The sequence below is a fragment of the Lissotriton helveticus genome, chromosome 3_1 (genome assembly GCF_964261635.1).
Source record: "Lissotriton helveticus chromosome 3_1, aLisHel1.1, whole genome shotgun sequence".
Taxonomy (NCBI): Eukaryota; Metazoa; Chordata; class Amphibia; order Caudata; family Salamandridae; genus Lissotriton; species Lissotriton helveticus.
The window spans coordinates 1,964,860,279-1,964,878,566 of NC_136061.1; the positions used below are offsets into that span (position 1 = coordinate 1,964,860,279).

The window sequence follows — 18,288 nt, forward strand, 5'->3', positions numbered from 1 at the left end:
GTACAATCAGGCTTTCGCTGAGGCCGCACCAGAATATGGAACTCTCTCCCTTCTGCCATCAGAAGAATCCCCTCTCTTGCACGCTTCAAAAAGGATGCCAAATCCTTCCTCATTGGTAAATTCCTTGCTTAAACTTGGCCTTTAACCGCCACAGAGACCCTGATCAACTCACAGCTTTTGCCTCCCTCTGATGACCCACTCACCCCACCATGTATCCTAGGACCTTGTCTTGAGTAACTGTAATGTAAACTGTCCATGTTATCCCTCCATCCCTTATGTACCCGCACCCCGCCCCCTCCGTTTTGATGGTATACTCTTATTATTTCATGCCTTTTGTACAACTCTATGACTCTGCAAAGCGCTCTGATACCCTAACGGGTCAAGTTTGCGCTCTATAAAACACCAAAATAAATAAATACAATCCAGTATGGACATGACAGAGGCCTGCTTCCCAATGTAGAGAGATTTGTTTCAACTATTGTTGCTTTTAGAGGAAGAACTTTTCACCAGATATTGAAAAATAGTGTTCGAGGCATATGAGCTGTAGATCGTATGCTGTGCATAGATCGCCATCTAGTGTTGGGTCTGGATGTTTGCACTTTGTTTTTCTTCGAAGAAGTTTTTCAGTCACGAGGTAGGTGACTCCTCCTTTCGGTGATAGTGCACATGGGCATCGACTCCATTGTTAGTGTTCGGATGTGAATTGTTGCGCTCCGGTTCGGCACCTTTCTTCGGGCCCTCTTCGATGCGCAATCCACTACCCTCGACCGTATTGTTTATCGATCGCGTTGCCTATTCTGCGCATATCGTTTACACTCAAACCTTTGATCGGAAGTCGGTAGCAGTCGATGGAACAGACTCCGTTCAAGTTCTGTCCGGGGTGTCGCGCTAAGTTTCCGAGCACCTACTTGCACGAAGTGTGCAACCCTTGCCCATCCCCGGAACCCGTCGAGAAGGACTGCAACGCGTGTTGGTCGTTTTGATCGAAGAAGACACTCCGTAACCATCCGGCTCGACGTCACGAAATGCACCAACAAAGCGGCTCCACACCGGATCTTGTCGTAGACGACTCAGAACATGAAGAATCCCACGTGCAGAAAGCCGAATGCGAGGAGGAACACATCACCGTGTCTAAAGCCGACTCCGATGCCGAAGACCTCACACCGGGACAATGGATATGAGTAAAGAGACTTCCTTCCCCTACCATCTCCTACATGAAAAGGCTCCGGTCCCTCCTCTGCCTTCGGGCCAAGGTCGGCACTGAGAAAACGTTTTGAGTGCCCCACCTTCAAGTTCGGCACTGAAACATAAACAACAGCCTTACGGCTTGGGCTCTACTCGTCCCCACGCCGGTGTTGACCTGAAACCTTCGGCGTCGAAATCCAAACACATTCAGGTTTCAGTGCCACCATTGCATAAGGCTAAATCTTCAGAGACTAAACTTTCAACGCCAAAACCAGTGAAAGTACTTCAACTAAAGAGTCTTGGGCCAATATTCCACCTTCGGATCTGAAACAGAAGGAGAGTGTGATTCATCCAGAAACTGGACATATTCATGCCAAACTTACTGAGAAGAGGAAAATGGACTTACAAGAAGACTACCATGTTCCTCTAAAAATAAAAAATGTGGGTACTAACCCTTCTCCACCATACATTCCACCTTCTTCACCCATTGATCCAAATTTACTCATATAACCTACACATTCTTCACCACCATCACCTGACCCACAGGATACAGGGGATGGGGATATAGATGACTACGCACCACAGGATACTGACCCAAGGGATAATTATAATGCTCACCCTCAACCAGATAATGACCCCAACCTATATCCACCCAGACCTTCTCCTCCAGATGATAACATTGGATATATTGAACTCGTGAACAGAGCTGCACAATATCATGGAGTAGAGCTTCATCAAGAAACTTTAGAGGAGGATTTTTTGTTTGACACACTGAGTTAATCTAAAAGGGTCATACACACAGTACCAATGTTAGAGGGCATGCTTAAACATACTGAGGACATCTTTAAAGACCCTGTAAGAGCAAGAATCATCACTCCCAGGGTAGAGAAAAATACAAATCTGCACCTAATTACCCTGTGTACAGCAAAGGCCAGTTACCATGGGAGACTCAAGTAGTTTCCAACGCTTGTAAAAGAACTAATTCGCAAACAACAAGGTGAAGCCCCATCTCCTGATAGAGTCCAAATTAATTGACGCTTTGGGCAAAAGAGTAGCGTCACAAGCAGCTAATCATAGGCAAATTGCCAATGCTCAAGCACTATTTTTTTTTTTTTTAAGAACCTTTATTGTTACTTCAAGTAAATACAAGCATGGGCCTACAACCACCCCGGCCGGCCGCTAGTCAAATCGTAAGTGCAGCAAATCAATATAGAAAAATACAGCAGCCCGAAAATCGGGGTCTAATAAGTGTCCAGGATATAACGTGTATTCGAGCGTACTGTGCAAGATTCAGGAGTCAAGAAGGTTCATTTTATAATAAAGAAAAACTCAAAACCAATGCCATACAGTCATACATGGTCCTACAATAGCAAGCATGAAGCAGGAAATCCGCAAATAGCGCAAATACGTTTGAAGTATTGGGGGTAAGGCATACGAGTCAGGATAAATGTCAAAACAAACACGTGTCATAGCGAGCTGAACCCCACCCCTCAGAACGAAACATACTGTAGGAAACATGAAAAACGACGACACCAAAAAGGAAGAAAGACAAATGGCCATAGAAACAAAGAAAGGACAGAGTAACAACCCCCACCCCCCTACCCCCCACCCTGCACCCCTGCAGAAGGCTACGGCCTATCCCCCCCCCCCCAGCAGCATGCCTGTCACCCTAAATAAGAGACCCGAAATATAGAAAAAGAGAAAAAGAAGAAAAAGAGAAAAAATGTGGGGAAGGGCCAACGATCTAGCCACCCGGCCCCCTCTCCACCACTGCGCGCAGTAAACATCCTAAAAGCAAGATCAGAATAGCCACGGAAAACAGTAATCACCGACAGCACAATCAATATCATCCCTGCTGAGTGTCCCCCAAATCGCCTTCAGCCAACAAAAAGGTCCACCTCGTCATAGACGGTTTCACCCCTGACCTTTTCTATCAGTAGTACCAACATACGTCCACTTATCAATCGGCATACAGAGCAGCGTGGAGGGTCCGAGTGATCCGGGCGGACCGGGCAAAGTTGTTACTCCATGGGACTTCAGCCACCAAAACCCAGCCGAATATGCATGGCGGAAATCCGTCTGTGCCAGTATTGACTCCGAAAACATCCTCCAGTCCCAACACAGTCTCACCTGCCAGGGAGAGAGAGTCACACCTTCCGGTAAGCGCCGAAACGCCGCCGGGGCAGTCCAAACCATAGATCGACGTTGTTTCCCCAGCCGCCGAATAGAGAAGTGCTCCGACAAGTCACTCACGTTTAGAACAGATCTGTCCAAAGCGATCTCATGAACCGGGTCTTCCAGCTTCTCCACGAACATAGGCGTAGCTGGAGCACTCATCACTGACGCAGAGGCGGGCACATAGGCGCTTCCTTGGGATCGAGTCATGCCCGTGTGGAACGGTGGGACAATAATGGCGGCCATCCTTCCTCCCAGATCCAGGGCGTCCCGGATCAGGGTCATATGCAGGGTTGTTAACGCAGCCAGGATATCTCTGGACATGGGTTCCTTCTCTTGTCGCCAGGCCCCAGGACTCTCCCGCACAGTGGCTTCTCTGCCTGGGTGTGGTGTGCATAAGAGGGCGCCATCCGCCATCTTAGCTGAGCCGGCCTCGTCCTTCTCCATCTCACCTCGGGACCGGGCCTCACACCAGGGAGCAACAGGAGTCACAACGAGGATCCCGAAAGTCAAGGCAGGCTTCCCAGCAGAGGGCCAACAAAAGGCTACACAAAATCTCCGCCGCTCCCCGGGAGCCGCTCACCGATTCCGGGAGAAGTCAATAATCATGCCCGGACACAACACTGGAAAGGGGCCAAGTATCGGGCACACCCCTCGATCCTGCTTCACCGCACGTCCCACAAGGCCCTCCGCTAGATGGACTGGGTCGGCACTGTCCCCATCGGCCCATCAGATCTCCGGTTCCCTCCGGCCGACTCTTCACCTCCACCAGAGGCCGCTGTTGTCGCGGTCGCGGCCGGCTACTCTCCTCACTCGACGCCCCGGTCCCAGCTCTGTGAAGGCCGCAAAACAGTCGGGGACATTTCCACGGGTCTGCCGCACGTAAAAGCCTCAGGAGCAAACGGTCAGTGAAAGTTGTCCTTCGCCTACTTAAATATGCCGTTACGGCTCAGGATAGTTGCCAGGATGTATGCGCGGGGTGAGAAGGCTCACGGAGCCGAGCGTTTATGCAGCCATCTCGGTCGCCATCTTGGCTCCTCCCCATGCTCAAGCACTATTGGCAAGGTATGATAGGGCTCAATATGATGAGCTTGAAAAGCTCATTGAATTTCTTCCCGATGAGCATAAGTTTAGAGCTAATGCCCTCATTCAAGAGGGCAAATTAATAACTAATACCTCTAACTAGTGTGCTCTAGATTAGGCAGACACAGCAGCTCGGGCAGTAAACACTAGTGTACTGCTCCTTTGACATGCTTGGTTAAGAATTTCAGGATTCAGGCCTGATGTACGAGCCTCTATTCTTAATCCACCCTTTGACAAAAAGCACCTCTTTGGTCCAGCTGTCGATACATCACAAGATGAAAAAGGATACTGAAGTTGCTAAGTCCATGGGGGAATTACAATCACCTACCAACAGAGGATCCTTTCGTCCCTCATTTTACAGGGGCGGCTCCAAAAATGTGTCTACAGCTAATCCCTCCTCCTCTTACAAGGACAACAATCAGTCAACCTCTTCAAGAGGTTATTTTAGAGGTGGATATAGAGGAAACAACGGCAAGGGAAGAGGCAGAGGTAACTCAACACGTACTTCCCCTGCAAATACTAAACAGTGACTTCCTTCCCAAGCCCCTGACCATCTCACTCATGTCAGGGGACGTTTACCAATTCTACCCATTTGTAATACGATTACATCAGACAAAAGAATTATACAAAATATCCAATCTCGTTATTGCCTGGAGCTTACAAGCACTCCACCGAACATTCCTCCAAGGTAACACCTCATGTCACAAGAACATCTCACCCTTCTAAAGCAAGATGTTCTCTCTTTGTTGCTGAAAGGTGCAATAGAACCAGTCCCTTTACCATACCAGGGAGCAGGGGTGTACTTCCTCTACTTTCTAATTCCCATAAAGGACTGCTCTCTCAGGCCTATACTAGACCTCATAGAACTAAATCTAATACATTGTCGGACCATTTTCATATGGTAACGCTGCAACAAGTGCTTCCTCTTCTTCAGCAAGGTGACTTTCTCTCCACTCTGGATTTAAAGGACGCTTACTTTCATATTCTAATACACCCTGGGCACCGCAAATACCTCAGGTTTGTGGTAGCAGGTCAGCACTATCAATTCAAAGTCTTCCCATTCGGAGTTACAACCGGATGCAGGGTTTTCACAAAATGCTTGGCAGTAGTCTCAGTCCATCTAAGAAGAAAACATGTTCATGTCTTCCCATACTTAGACGACTGGCTCATAAAGGTCAGGTTGCACAACAGCTGTCTACGCCACCCACAAAAAACTGTACAATTGCTCCATGAGCTAGGATTCACAGTAAATCTGTCAAAATCCCATCTCCAACCATCCACGTCTCAAGCATATCTAGGACCTACTATACACACACAAAAAGCATACCCAACTCCAGCGAGAGTTCAGAATATATAAAACCCTGCTGTCTGTTTCAGCCTCAACACTCCTTACCAGCTTGAGTGTTCATGCAGTTACTAGAAATTATGCTGTGTTGCATTTTTATAGTCCCCTACGCAAGACTTCAAATGCATCCCCTACAGTAATGCTTAGCACCAAGCTCACAGTCAGTTATCAGATCTAGTGTTGGTAGACGGCCGCACCCATCGCTCTCGGCAGTGGTGGAGCTCCCAAAACCTTTTAAAAGGGCAGCCCTTCAGCGACCCGGTTCCACAGATATTACTGACAGCATACGCATCACTGACCGGTTGGGGAGCGCATCTCCAAACCCACACAATTCTGGGCATTTAGAGCTTGCAGCAGAAACAGCTTCATATAAATCATCTAGAGCTGCGAGCAATTTTTCTGAAGCGGAAAGCATTTCAAGTTCAGAAAGTACGCAAGACTGTCCTGATTCGTACAGACAGCATGACAGCCATATACTACATACAAAAACAGGGAGGGGCAAACTCTCTCCAGCTGTCACAGCTGGCACAGACCATCTGGAAATGAGCCATACATCACAAAATATATCTCCTAGCAGAACACCTTCCAGGATTAAACAATCAGATGGCAGATCTGCTCAGTCAAACACAGCAAATCCTCGAATGGGAAATACACCCTCAAGTTCTCCTCTCTTTCTTCAAAAGGTGGAGCTTCCCATAGACCTGTTCTCCACACACCAAACGCAAAATGCCCAAACTTTGCGTCCAGGTATCCACACCCATTGTCCAAAGGCAATGCACTGTGGATGAATTGGTCAGGGATATTTGCTTACACTTTTCTGCCTCTCCCACTCATTCCATTAGTGGTTCGGAAACTCAAACAAGCAACCCTGACACTAATCCTAGTTGCTCCCACTTGGGCACGTCATCCCTGGTTCACAACCCTATCAGAACTCTCAGTAGTTCCTCACCAAAAACTACGTCTTACACCCAATCTTCTCACACAGAGCCATGGAGACCTAAGACATCCAGACCCCAGTCAACTCAATCTGGCGATCTGGCTCCTGAAGTCTTAGAGTTTGGCTATCTTAATCTACCGCCAGACTGCATGAATATTATTAATGAGGCTAGATTTCCTACCACAAGAGCCTGCTATGCAGCAAAGTGGAAGCGGTTTGTGATATACTGTAATAACAACCACATCAACCCGCTTGATGCTTCTGTACAAAACATTGGTATTTGTTACAGCTACAACAATCCAATTTAAGGCACACGTCCATACGCTTACATCTAGCTGCAATAGCTGCATACCTCCAGAATAGACAACCTCTGATTCTTTTTAGAGTGCCCGTTATCAAAGCCTATATGGAGGGACTCCAAAGAGTCATTCCTCGAGATGTACACCTGCTCCAGTTTGGAATCTCAACACTGTTCTCACCAGACTAATGAGCCCACCCTTTGAGCCATTTCACATATGTGAACTGCAATTTCTCACATGGAAAGTTGGTTTCCTCATTGCTATCACATCACCCAAAAGAGTGGGTGAGCTTCAGGCATTAACTATAGAAGAACCCTTTTTACAAATGCACCACAATAAAGTGGTTCTTTGGACTAATCCTAAATTCCTTCATAAAGTCATTTCTGCTTTTCATATCAAATTGTTGAGTTACTGGTGTTCTTCCCTCAACCAGATTCAGTGGCAGAATGTGCCCTACACACATTAGATGTGACGAGAGCATTGCATTATTACATAGAAAGGACAAAACCTTTCTGTAACACAAATCAACTATTTGTTTCTTTTGCTCCACCACAAAAGGCAATTCCATATCAAAATCAGGTATTGCAAGGTGGATAGTCCAGTGCATTCAAATATGCTATGCAAAAGCAAAACTAACGTTAACTGTTCCCCCTAGAGCACACACTACACGTAAACTGGGGGCTTCTATGGCATTCTTAGTAAATCTCCCCATAGATGACATATGCAAAGCTGCAACATGGTCTACACCTCACGCATTCACAAAACCTTACTGTGTAGATGTGTTAGCAAATCAACAAGCTAGAGTGGACCAGGCAGTTTTACGTACACTATTTCAGACCACTGCAACAGATGCAGGTTAGCCACCGCTTTAGGAGATATTGCTATGTAGTTTATGCACAGCATATGATCTACAGCTTATATGCCTCAAACGGAAAATGCTACTTACACAGTATGCATCTGTTCTTGGCATATAGAGCGGTAGAGTCCTATGCGCCCACCCTTCTCCCGGGTACCTATATCTGTTGCAGTAACATCTTACTTAGATACATGCATTCATGGACATCTCCTTTTACTACTCTTACTAACTCCATTATCATCCTCTGCGGTAAAACAATCTAACAATGGAGTCGATGCCCATGCGCACTATCACCGAAAGGAAGAGTCACCTACTTCGTGACTTGGGAGACTTCTTTGAAGAAAAACAAAGTGCAAACATCCGGACCAACACTAGATGGCGATCTATGCACAGCATATGACTCTACAGCTCTATATGCCAAGAACAGATGCATACTGGGTAAGTTGCATTTTCCTTCAACTGCATGACAAGCAAGTCTTAACTCATACTCCTAAATCTGCTGACCATGCTATGAGTCTTCACTGAAATATTATCGGACCAGATTTGATTTAATCCTTTATATCTAATTGAAATGAATAAACACAGATGCTGTAGCAGTACTTCTATCTATTTCTCAGGTTGGACTATGGGCGTCTAGTCTGGTTGAGTCATTGAATCAGCCTAAAGTATCTGCGGCTTACAGGCCCTAATTGTTTGCCGAACAGTTACTAATGGGACACTAAAGCATTACATACGACTGTTTCATCTATATGATACTTAATTGCTTTTAAAGTTTTTACTTTCAGTCTTGTGATGATGGATGTTATTTTTCCTCTTTATCTACGATTATTGAGTGAAACCAAACTACAACTTTAAACATTCTTGTTGGTACCTTTTAGTTACAGTTACACAAAAGGAAAAAAAGTAATGTGGACATATGCATTAATATGAAGAACGAATATTCACATACATACTTGAAGTATTTAAAAAAGCAAATGCCATAAAGCCGGGAAGCTGATTTATAATATTTTCAACATGTTTTGTTTTATGCTCAACCATCTCCAAGTACATTGGTGAATGTGTACAACCCAACCTAGGGTTTAAATAGTGTTGCTTACTTTATTGACATGTTTTAGTTTGTTTAGAATTATCTGTTTAAAGTGGTAAAGAAGGTACTTTTGATTAGTGGTTCCATGAAACTAAATTTGTCTTTCTCACTATTCTTTTGCAGACCTCTCTCTTTGGAGAGGGGACCTATCTTACCAGCGACTTAAGCTTGGCTCTGCTCTACAGCCCCCATGGCCATGGTTGGCAGCACAGTATTCTGGGATCCGTCCTTAGTGCTGTAGCTGTATGCCAGATTATTGACCATCCAGATGTTAAGTGTCAGGTGAAGAAAAAAGGTGAGCTTTAAGGTCACTGTTTTGTAGAGTACAAATGGTGAAGTGTAATAGAAGTAATGGATATGTTCCTTGCAGAAGCGCAGTCCTTTATTTTATCCATGCTGTTGATTTTTGTTCTATAGTGTGGCGATATTCCTGAAACCCATATTTTGAATAAGACCAGTATGGATTCAGTGTGGGGCAGGTGGTAATAAAGGAAGGTGTGCATGGAATGGGTCATAATGGGACAGCAGAATATTTTTTACGTTTGTTTTGAAGTTAGGTATTATGGTGGCCAGCCTTCACTGAAGGGTGAGGTTGTTCTTGAAGGCAGAGGGGTTTAAGGAAGTATTGTCTTGATTTGATTATTTCTCTTTTTTTATGCGTCTTGGGGATCTCAATTGTTATGCTGTTTATGCTGCTGACCTCTCTCTCTCTCTCGCTCACTCTCTCTCCCTCTAATGCATTCTCTTTCACATCAAAGAGAATGAAGGGAAAAGGAGATGAGGGAGGGAGAGAGAGAGAGAGACAGGTTCCACTTTTCTGTTTCTTAGGATCAGCATGGTATTCACATGCTTAAAAGTGATCAATCAATCACTTGTAAAGCGAATCACTTGTGATGTGAATGTTGGTTACACATAATCATACAATTAGCTGGTGAGTAAATACAGGAAAGTAACCAAACCAACCATTTTGTGTTGAGCTTTTCTAACCGCACTCCATCATTGATCCTGCCATATTGGCACCCACATTGACTAGGATTCAGTGTGGCACCCCAGGACACCTGGAAAACTAGTATTTTCAGATAAAAGAGAGATAAAACGACAAACCAGCTATGTAAGAACTTGTACCCGATCTTTTTGACAGAAATCTCTGTGTACACTGGTTAGGATCGATCGGGCATGAGGTGACTGCACTTGAAGCATACAATAACATGTTAAATGTACCATTTTAATCAAGTTATTAATTTAATCATTAGATAAAGCTCCTCCCCGTTTCCAATGTAATAATACGCAAAATTAGCTAGGATGGCTAATGGAATTTTCAATTCTTGAGGTGGGGCAAAACCCATGTATATTGCTTGCTGTACCATTTCATTTAAAACTATGAAATCTCTTGGAGATAAAGAAGCTGTGTCACATTTGTTAATTTACCATGATTATGTGCCCTAAATACCCTTTTCTGAACTTGTCATGCCAGGTGTACAACCTTGTTGTGAAAATAATTTGTGATAAAAACTGCAATACATGTCTTGATCATAACAGAATACCTTGGTGCTAATGCAGCGCCCAGGGAACTCGGTTACCAATGAACCGAGAATATGTTTAGAAGACATGGCTTTTAGAATGGAGTGGTCATTGACAGCATGGCACTGCATTCTGGTTTGGCTACTTCATATCATATAAAGGGCAAACAGATTGACGGAAGCTATGACCATTAAGATAAAAACCACAATACAGATCACCACCAGCAAAATCTGTCTAGAAGAACTCCCTAAAGAACTCAATGAATTTAGGGACTTCATAACGCAGACAAACTACCAAACTGCAAAAGGTCCTAAACAAATTCTTCCAAGAAATGGTCTACCCATACATTATAGCGAACCACTACAACCAGAGCACCAAGAATAACGGGGGCAAATCAGGTACCCTCACAAGGGAGAACTGGTCCTCAGACTCTAAGGGTTGGAGTATTTGAGATGAGCACCACCCAAGAAGTTGCTGTAGGTTCTGTGTCCACCAACAGCCTACCTAGACGTTTTTGACCCTCCATTTTTCCAAGCAACCACAGCTCCCCTCCTCACCAACCCTACCAGTATAAGCCTATTCCATACAGGTACCCACCAGCCCCTCAGTGGCAAACCTTTCCCAGTAGAACTCTATTTGAAAAAATATATATTTGACAAGCCTGGGAACGGTTCAGAGGGAGAAAGAGAAATGAACAACTGGTACTTTGAGAGGAAAATCTGCCGAGAATGCACCCGAGGTGCATGGCAAAAGACCATGCCCCAAGGCCGAGCCCAACACCAATTGAGTGCTCAGTCTAGCAAACAAAATTCTGGCTCACAGTCATATCAGGGTTGTTAATAGAGGTCTAGGTTTTGTGCCCACTCCCAAATTGGCTAAACTCAAACTATACTGAGCGGGCAGAGTTCTTTCAGAGAAATTAATTAAAGGCTCACTTTACTTACATTAACACGAATTACGTGAATAACCAGAAAACAAAACTCCTTAGCAAATCGAACTACACACTTCCAGGTTCTGCTACACTAATGGAAATACAGTTCTTCAAACAAGCAGTCATAGGAGAAATGGAAGATATAGATGATTCCATAGTCCGATATTACCATAACTTGTCCCAGAAATGAGAAGTTAGCCTTCGAAGAATCATGTGCTAACGAAAACCTAGTATTTAGAACTGCAGATAAAAGTGGGTGAATTAGTCCTGCAAAGCAAAAGTGACTACAGAAAAGAATGGTTACAACTACCGGGGATGACGAGAACTATCACATTCGTAACTGTGATCCTGTGATATTTATAACCATTGAAATTGGAAATCTAGTTGAAGAAATGAAATTCAGACACTGGATCAAGAAGCCCAGTTCTTAAAAGCCTAGGAATATTCTACATTTTACCGAAAAGCCACTAAAACAAAATCCCACCCTCAGGACATCAATCGTATCGGTATGGGCTCCATTCTTGAGCCCCTTTCAATATTATCTGAGCACTTTTTAAATCCAATGGTACAGAGTCACCCAACACATTTCAAAAGACACAAAGAACTTCCTCTGGTTATTGAGAGATATCCTTTCAACTCTGAATCAGAACTACTCATAGGGCTTGGCATAGAAACCCTGTCTACCAGTGTACCCCTAGATGTCACATTACTGGTATTTTAAGAATTATTGTACCAGAGTGAATGGAACCATACAACTCCCAGGCACATTGTTTTGGAGTATATGTACCTAGACTGTAAACTTTTAGGAGTTTGAGAAAATTCTATACGTACGAACACACTGGACTTCAAAAGGGAGCACATTTTGCCAAGCTTAGCTAGCCTGTGTCTCCACCATTTCGACCAGAAACCGATATTTACTGTATATAATCTCTTCCAAAAAGTTCTGCGATTATGACCGTTACGCTGATGACATCTTGATTTATCTGGCTGGGAAGTCATGTATCCACAATATCTTTCATCACATGGACAAGTGCATGTAATAATTTTCTGAAATTCACCCTTACCACCAGTAATGAGAAACTGGTTTTGTTCTATGTTGAGATTTTCCCAGAAAATGGGGGACCAGGAATAGATGCATACCACAAACCAACTAATGGAAACAACCTACTGAGGATTGTCAGCTCACAACCACATCCACTTCGAGAAAATCTACCATATGGTCAGTTTCTCAGATTACGCCGGAACTCTAGTAACACTGTGGATTTTAATAAGCAACACCACCATCCAACCATTATCATTAAAAAAACAAGGAAGAGGGTACTCTGCAACAATAGAGAGGCACTCCTTGCAACTTAAAAAAAGCAGCAAAGAATTGGCTGATATGGCCGACTACCTATAACGTTGTTTTAAATCAGGTTAAGTAAGAAATGCAGTGTCCCTAATACTGTTAAACTTCACTGGGAAAAACTCAAGTTGCCCCATAAAAGGGAGCATTTTTAAGGACCTTTTGGTACATATTAGGCCAAAAGAGACCTCTTGAGAACATATCACTAGTACGTTATCGGGAATTACACCAGTTCTAAGCATCTCCTATGTGGTATCTGCAGTGTTTACTTCCTTACCAGGATGTCAAAAAAGGTAGACTTAGATCTCAACCATGATTTGGTTTGATGGAAGCACAGTAGTTGCAACTCATCCTGTGTGACATACATGATAACATGGCCCTACAATTTGCGATACATAGGCATGACGTTCTGCAAAATCAAGTCTGAAAACACTGAATAAATATATGGTGAAAATTTAAAAAAGCGTGTGTATGACTAATCATTATATTGAGACAGTTAACACAGAGAAAAACATAAGCTCTATTTTCATAGAACAAATTGAAAACTGTGGATCCCTAACCAAGCTGTCCAGGATACCCCTCAATAGGGAACTGATTTTCAAACTTAAGACCTACCAAGTAGGCTTTAAAGACATCCCATGGACATACTTCCATAGGGTATAGAATCAATTTTAGTAAAGTTAGTATGGCTAGCTGAGTATTTTATGGTAGAGCAAAGTAAGAAGGCACAGGGTTCACCTTTGAAATACCCAGTACCGAACAATTATACCTCTTATGAACCCAGATTTTGGCTTATCTCAAGGTATACGCCTAATTTTAAGTGTTTTGCCTTGAGCACAAACCACTTGCTGCCACACACATTATGCTGGGATCCCCTATATAGGTATCTGGAAATTGTTGTGGGAACAAAATAGGTTGGCGAATGACCATACAGAGGGTTATCTACCTAGGAAAGGTTGACTGCTTTTTGAAGAGATTGGCAACACTCCTTGTTATACGCTGTAGTATGCACGTGACCATCAGAGACGAGAAACAGTTAAAAGATTGAAAGTCGTAGGATTTGATATAAAGCCAAATCTAAATCATAACCTTATCAACGGAGTCATTGGGAAAGCATAAACATTGCTCCAGGCCCCATCTAATCACATCACACCCACCCTCTTTTATGAGATATCATTTCAGAAAGAAGGATTAATCAGAATTGAGGTACAGGATACATCTTGCCAAATTCGTTTAGCTTTTTCTTTAAGTACAGTTAAACCCCCATAGGTCAAGTTATGAAGCAGATTATGACCTGTAAAATGTGGCATTTCTTTTAATCTGGACCATTGGACAAGGGGTGAGATTTCATACACATTATGCACTTACACTTCTTAGACCTAACAATGTTGTTTGATTCCTAAGAGCATGTGGAACTGTGTTTTGGCCTACATGACGCAAAAACTAATTGAGTCTAGGCCACACGCTGTTTACGCTTTGGATGTGACTCGTTCACATAGCACACCCCATGCTCTGAGGCACGCGACCAAACAATTTTGCATGATGGTGGCCTCAAATAGAATGCACCGTCAAACTCTCACCGGTGCTTGGAGAGGAGTAGTATAGGTACATAATTCCGCCTCTTTCTTTGATAAAGTACACTTCTGTCCCTGTAGAGGGGTGAGAAACAGTCAATATCTTCCTTTGGCACATAGGGTGTTACTACAGGGATAGCTGTTTCTTACCCTCTATGGGGTAATTAGAAGCCCTTCTAGAGGTGAGTAGCCTAAGAATTAAGTTCTACAGCCAGCTATATATGTATTTATGTTTACATTTTATTGTCTTGTATGTAATTGCTCAAACGCCCCGTCCATCATCCCCTTTTGTATCGCTTTGTTTGCCCTAAGTTGGATGGGTATGCTCAGACGTGAGTCCCTTGCTCACTTTGCCACTGGATTCAAGATAGCCTGGCTGATGAGGATTATGAATCCGAAACCAGTCCCAGGATGCTTGTTTCCGGTCCAGGGAAGACATGGCTTGGCAGTTCGGGCTGGACTGTTCCCATGAGGCACAGGGTCAGACTGATTTGCATATGGCCATGTCTGAACTGGGGTGGCAGAGTGAGCTAAAGAATGGTGATGGATTAAACCCAGATTAGTTGACTGGGGGTGAGTGTTTGATTTGCTCAAACGCTCCGTCCATCATCCCCTTTTGTATCGCATTCTCCAAATCTCTGCAAAATAATCTGAGTCGACACCAGTGTAGTCCCTTCCTTAGGAGTATGGCCATCCCTCGCACATAGTTTGAGTAGCACACTGTGTGCTTTTCACCTATACACCCTGCCCGCAGGCGCTCGTGCGTGTGTTCTGTAAGGTAAAGTTCCTGCAGAAAGCTGATGCCAACTCCTTGGCGGTCTAGGTGCGCAGCAACCATTCTCACTTTGCGCTAGTCATTTAAGCCCCAGACATTCCATGTGATGCATTTCAATTTCGTCATCTCACTCTTACTAGCATCCGGTCATTCAGCGTCGTATACTTGCCCGCTACCGAAAATGCTGCTTGCAGAGTAGCAAGTAAGGCGTAGCCTGGTCGGGAAGGGAAAAGGTGAAGAGAAGAATAGACAACTTGCACAACATTTAACTGCAAACACCCCCGCACTGGAAACCACCCACTCCAGCCCCCCGAAACTGGTTGAATGATATCTCCCAATGGCCCTCTATACCAACTAAGATTTATGATCATGTAGTAATTGGGAATCATCCCTAGGGGGGATCGCTGGGTGCCCGGCATGTCCCAGCTGATGTTTGCTGGGTGGGTGGACAAGCTTGGGCGAGGAAGAGGAAGCACCTCCTTGCCAATAAAATGAATCAGCATGTTAACCTAATGATCAAAGAAAAAGAGGGGGTAGTCACTGTACTGTAAGACGCCTCCTCTTATCATGGAGATGCCACAGTGACAGCACCTCCGGGTCTGGTTATTCTGCTCCTAGTCAATCGTTGTCACTGGTACAGTTCACTTCCTCTGCTTTTTTGTCAGGTCGTGCTGTCTGCCTGGCCGGACGAAGGTCTCTCACATATTTGGCTGTTCTCTTCGAGTTTTGGAAGTACAAGGTTTTTCCAGCATGAAATATTTGCAATTTCGCAGTTTATAGTAGGAAATATTTTACGTCCAGTTTCTGTAGAGATCTTTTCACTTTCAAAAATGTTCTTCTAGCTACCTGACCGCTAGGGTGAAATCTGGATAGAAGGATACAGAGTTCTCTTTGTAGACGACGTTCTGCTGGTCTCTTGCTAGCCATAGTACTGTGTCTCTGTCTCTATATTTGAAAGACGTGTGACAATCGGTCTGGCAGGCGTGCCTGGTGGCAGTCTGGGGCCTAGCGATCTGTGCGCTCCTTCTAAGATGCACACTGGTGACAGGGAGTCTCCAAAAAGTGCCCAAAGCATTGCTTCCATGTAGTCTTTCACTCAGGCCATTGCAGGGGGACTACGGTATTCCCACTATCCGCAGGTTGTTGCAGCGTGACCTCGCCTTCAGGTCTTCATTCTTGTTCCTTATCACCTCTAGTATCTTCTCCATACTAAGGAGTTTTGCAATTGCTCTGCTGTCATCTTCCAACACGGAAGTGCATTCGCCTTTACCAAAGTGTTCCTGATGGTTAGTGATCTTCTGTTTCAAGCGATCAAATCTGTCTGCCAAAGAGTCAATATTGTTATCGATGGCCGTGAGGGACTGTTTCAGAACCTTGAACATTTCTCGAATGGCCTGTTCAGGGAAACCCCCCCCCCGCGTTCTGTGTCCTGCTGGTTGTTCTCCATGGTGGGAGGGCCCTTGGGAGGTCTGCGTTGCCCAACAACTAGTTTCCCCATGCTGCTGGGTTATTCCTGACTTCCGCGGGATCGTATACTGCCGGCTCTTCCAAGGGTACGGGGCGCGAGGGGGATCCACCACAGCACCTCTCCCCAAGAAGCTGTCCAGTTGTCAAATTTGGGTGATACTTGGTCTCTTGTCTCTTTTCCCTGCCAAGGTCTCCTCGTGCCCCCAGGGAGGCCGGTCAATCGCCACCAGCCTCAGCGGAGATCGTCCTCAAGTGTTCCCTGATGGGGGTCTATTCAGTCCATGATGAGTGCACTGTTCATACCTCCCTATTACTTCCTTTTTGTATTCTAATTTCTTTATTTTTGGGGGATTCTTTTCCTGCTTTTGGGATTTTTATTTCGGGGTTTGGTCCCCTAACCTCACGTTGCAGCTTCAGTGGGCCGGAGCTTCACCGCAGCCTTGGGCCATCTCAGTGTAACAAGCCACTCAAGCGCCTGCAGCTGGGAAGAGATTCCCTCTTCAGTTGCGGTGGATCAGTCAGACCCTGAGTGCCTCAGCTAGCACACACCTGCTGCGCCTCTGCTCCCTTCACCAGAGCCCCATCTGCATGGTCCTCCGCCTCGCTCCTTTTGATCGGCCACACACCTCCGCAGGCCCTCAGTCCTCGCGGTCAATTCGGGCCACCCGTGGGCCGCAGCGCCAGCCCCGCAGAAATTGCATGCAGATTCCCCTACCTCCTGCCGCAGTCCATGGCGGTCGATGGACAGTTCCAACAGGCTTTCCTCCCTGGGCTCATGGTGCTTATCGGGGTTTGGCTGCATTCTTTCCTCCTTGCAGCAGTCCGGTTGCGTCTATCGGATCCTTCGTGGGGGGCACACCTCCGCCCCGTCCGCAGCAGGTGCACACACGCCGGACCCCAGGCAGAATTTTCTGCACCGTTGTAGCCTCAGTCTCGGCTGGGCCGCGTCACCGCCTCGCCGCCCCCAGGGCGATCCCAGCCAGCGGTAGACCATGTAGCACATTTTAGTGTTCTGGAGGCTTCAATTGAGTCCCTATAGGTGTCTTGGTTCCCCCCCCCCTCCTCCCACCCCATCTCTACGATGCCAGCAAAACGCACCGGATAAATGACGGATTCCTCGTCAGAGAATCATCAGATGGCGCCCATATTGCTGCTGGACTCTTTAGTGTCCCAAGCATCTATTCTTCTTTAAGTCCTGTGAAGAATGGCTGTTAGTGTTCTGAAACTGATCTTGCTTTATTTTATCATTTTTAAACTGAAAACCAGCCCCCAATTGACTCCTGCTTTGATAAAGATCCTTGTTTTCTGTTTAGGCTTCTGTTCCTTATTACCATCAGACAGTGTTTTTGCTTTGTGCGCTCCCTTTGTCTCAGCCTTGGGCTTGAGTTCCATTGTTGAAAGATGAGTACCTGAGGCGTCTTAATCTGCTGAGATATATATTTCAAAATACTGTTAGGTAATTCCCGTTCAGTGGTCTGGTAGCAGTTCGATGCAAGGCTCTGACATATGACAATAATGCTGCTTCCCTACACATGTAAATAAGAACTATTGAATTACCCATCAATTCCATCCCCAAATAAACTGCGGTAGTGGCCCCATGTTAATTTTGTATTGGTTTTAAAGCATCTGTCAAAACCGCCCTAGAGGACATCCCATGCGAAATGGTGTGTATATATGGTAGCAGATTTGGTTTCCCAGGTTGCATCTT

At 45.0% G+C, this 18,288-nt stretch overlaps 1 protein-coding gene across 2 annotated transcripts in view; it reads left to right on the top strand.

Annotated features, from left to right (window-relative positions):
• The window catches only part of PARP16 (poly(ADP-ribose) polymerase family member 16), a 207,690-nt gene that overhangs the window by 89,836 nt on the left and 99,566 nt on the right, over positions 1-18,288 (top strand). For both annotated transcript variants that reach the window (XM_078683072.1, XM_078683071.1), the window contains exon 5: positions 9,091-9,262. In XM_078683072.1, coding sequence (XP_078539198.1) covers positions 9,091-9,262 — 172 coding nt within the window. The remainder of the gene's footprint in view (positions 1-9,090; positions 9,263-18,288) is intronic.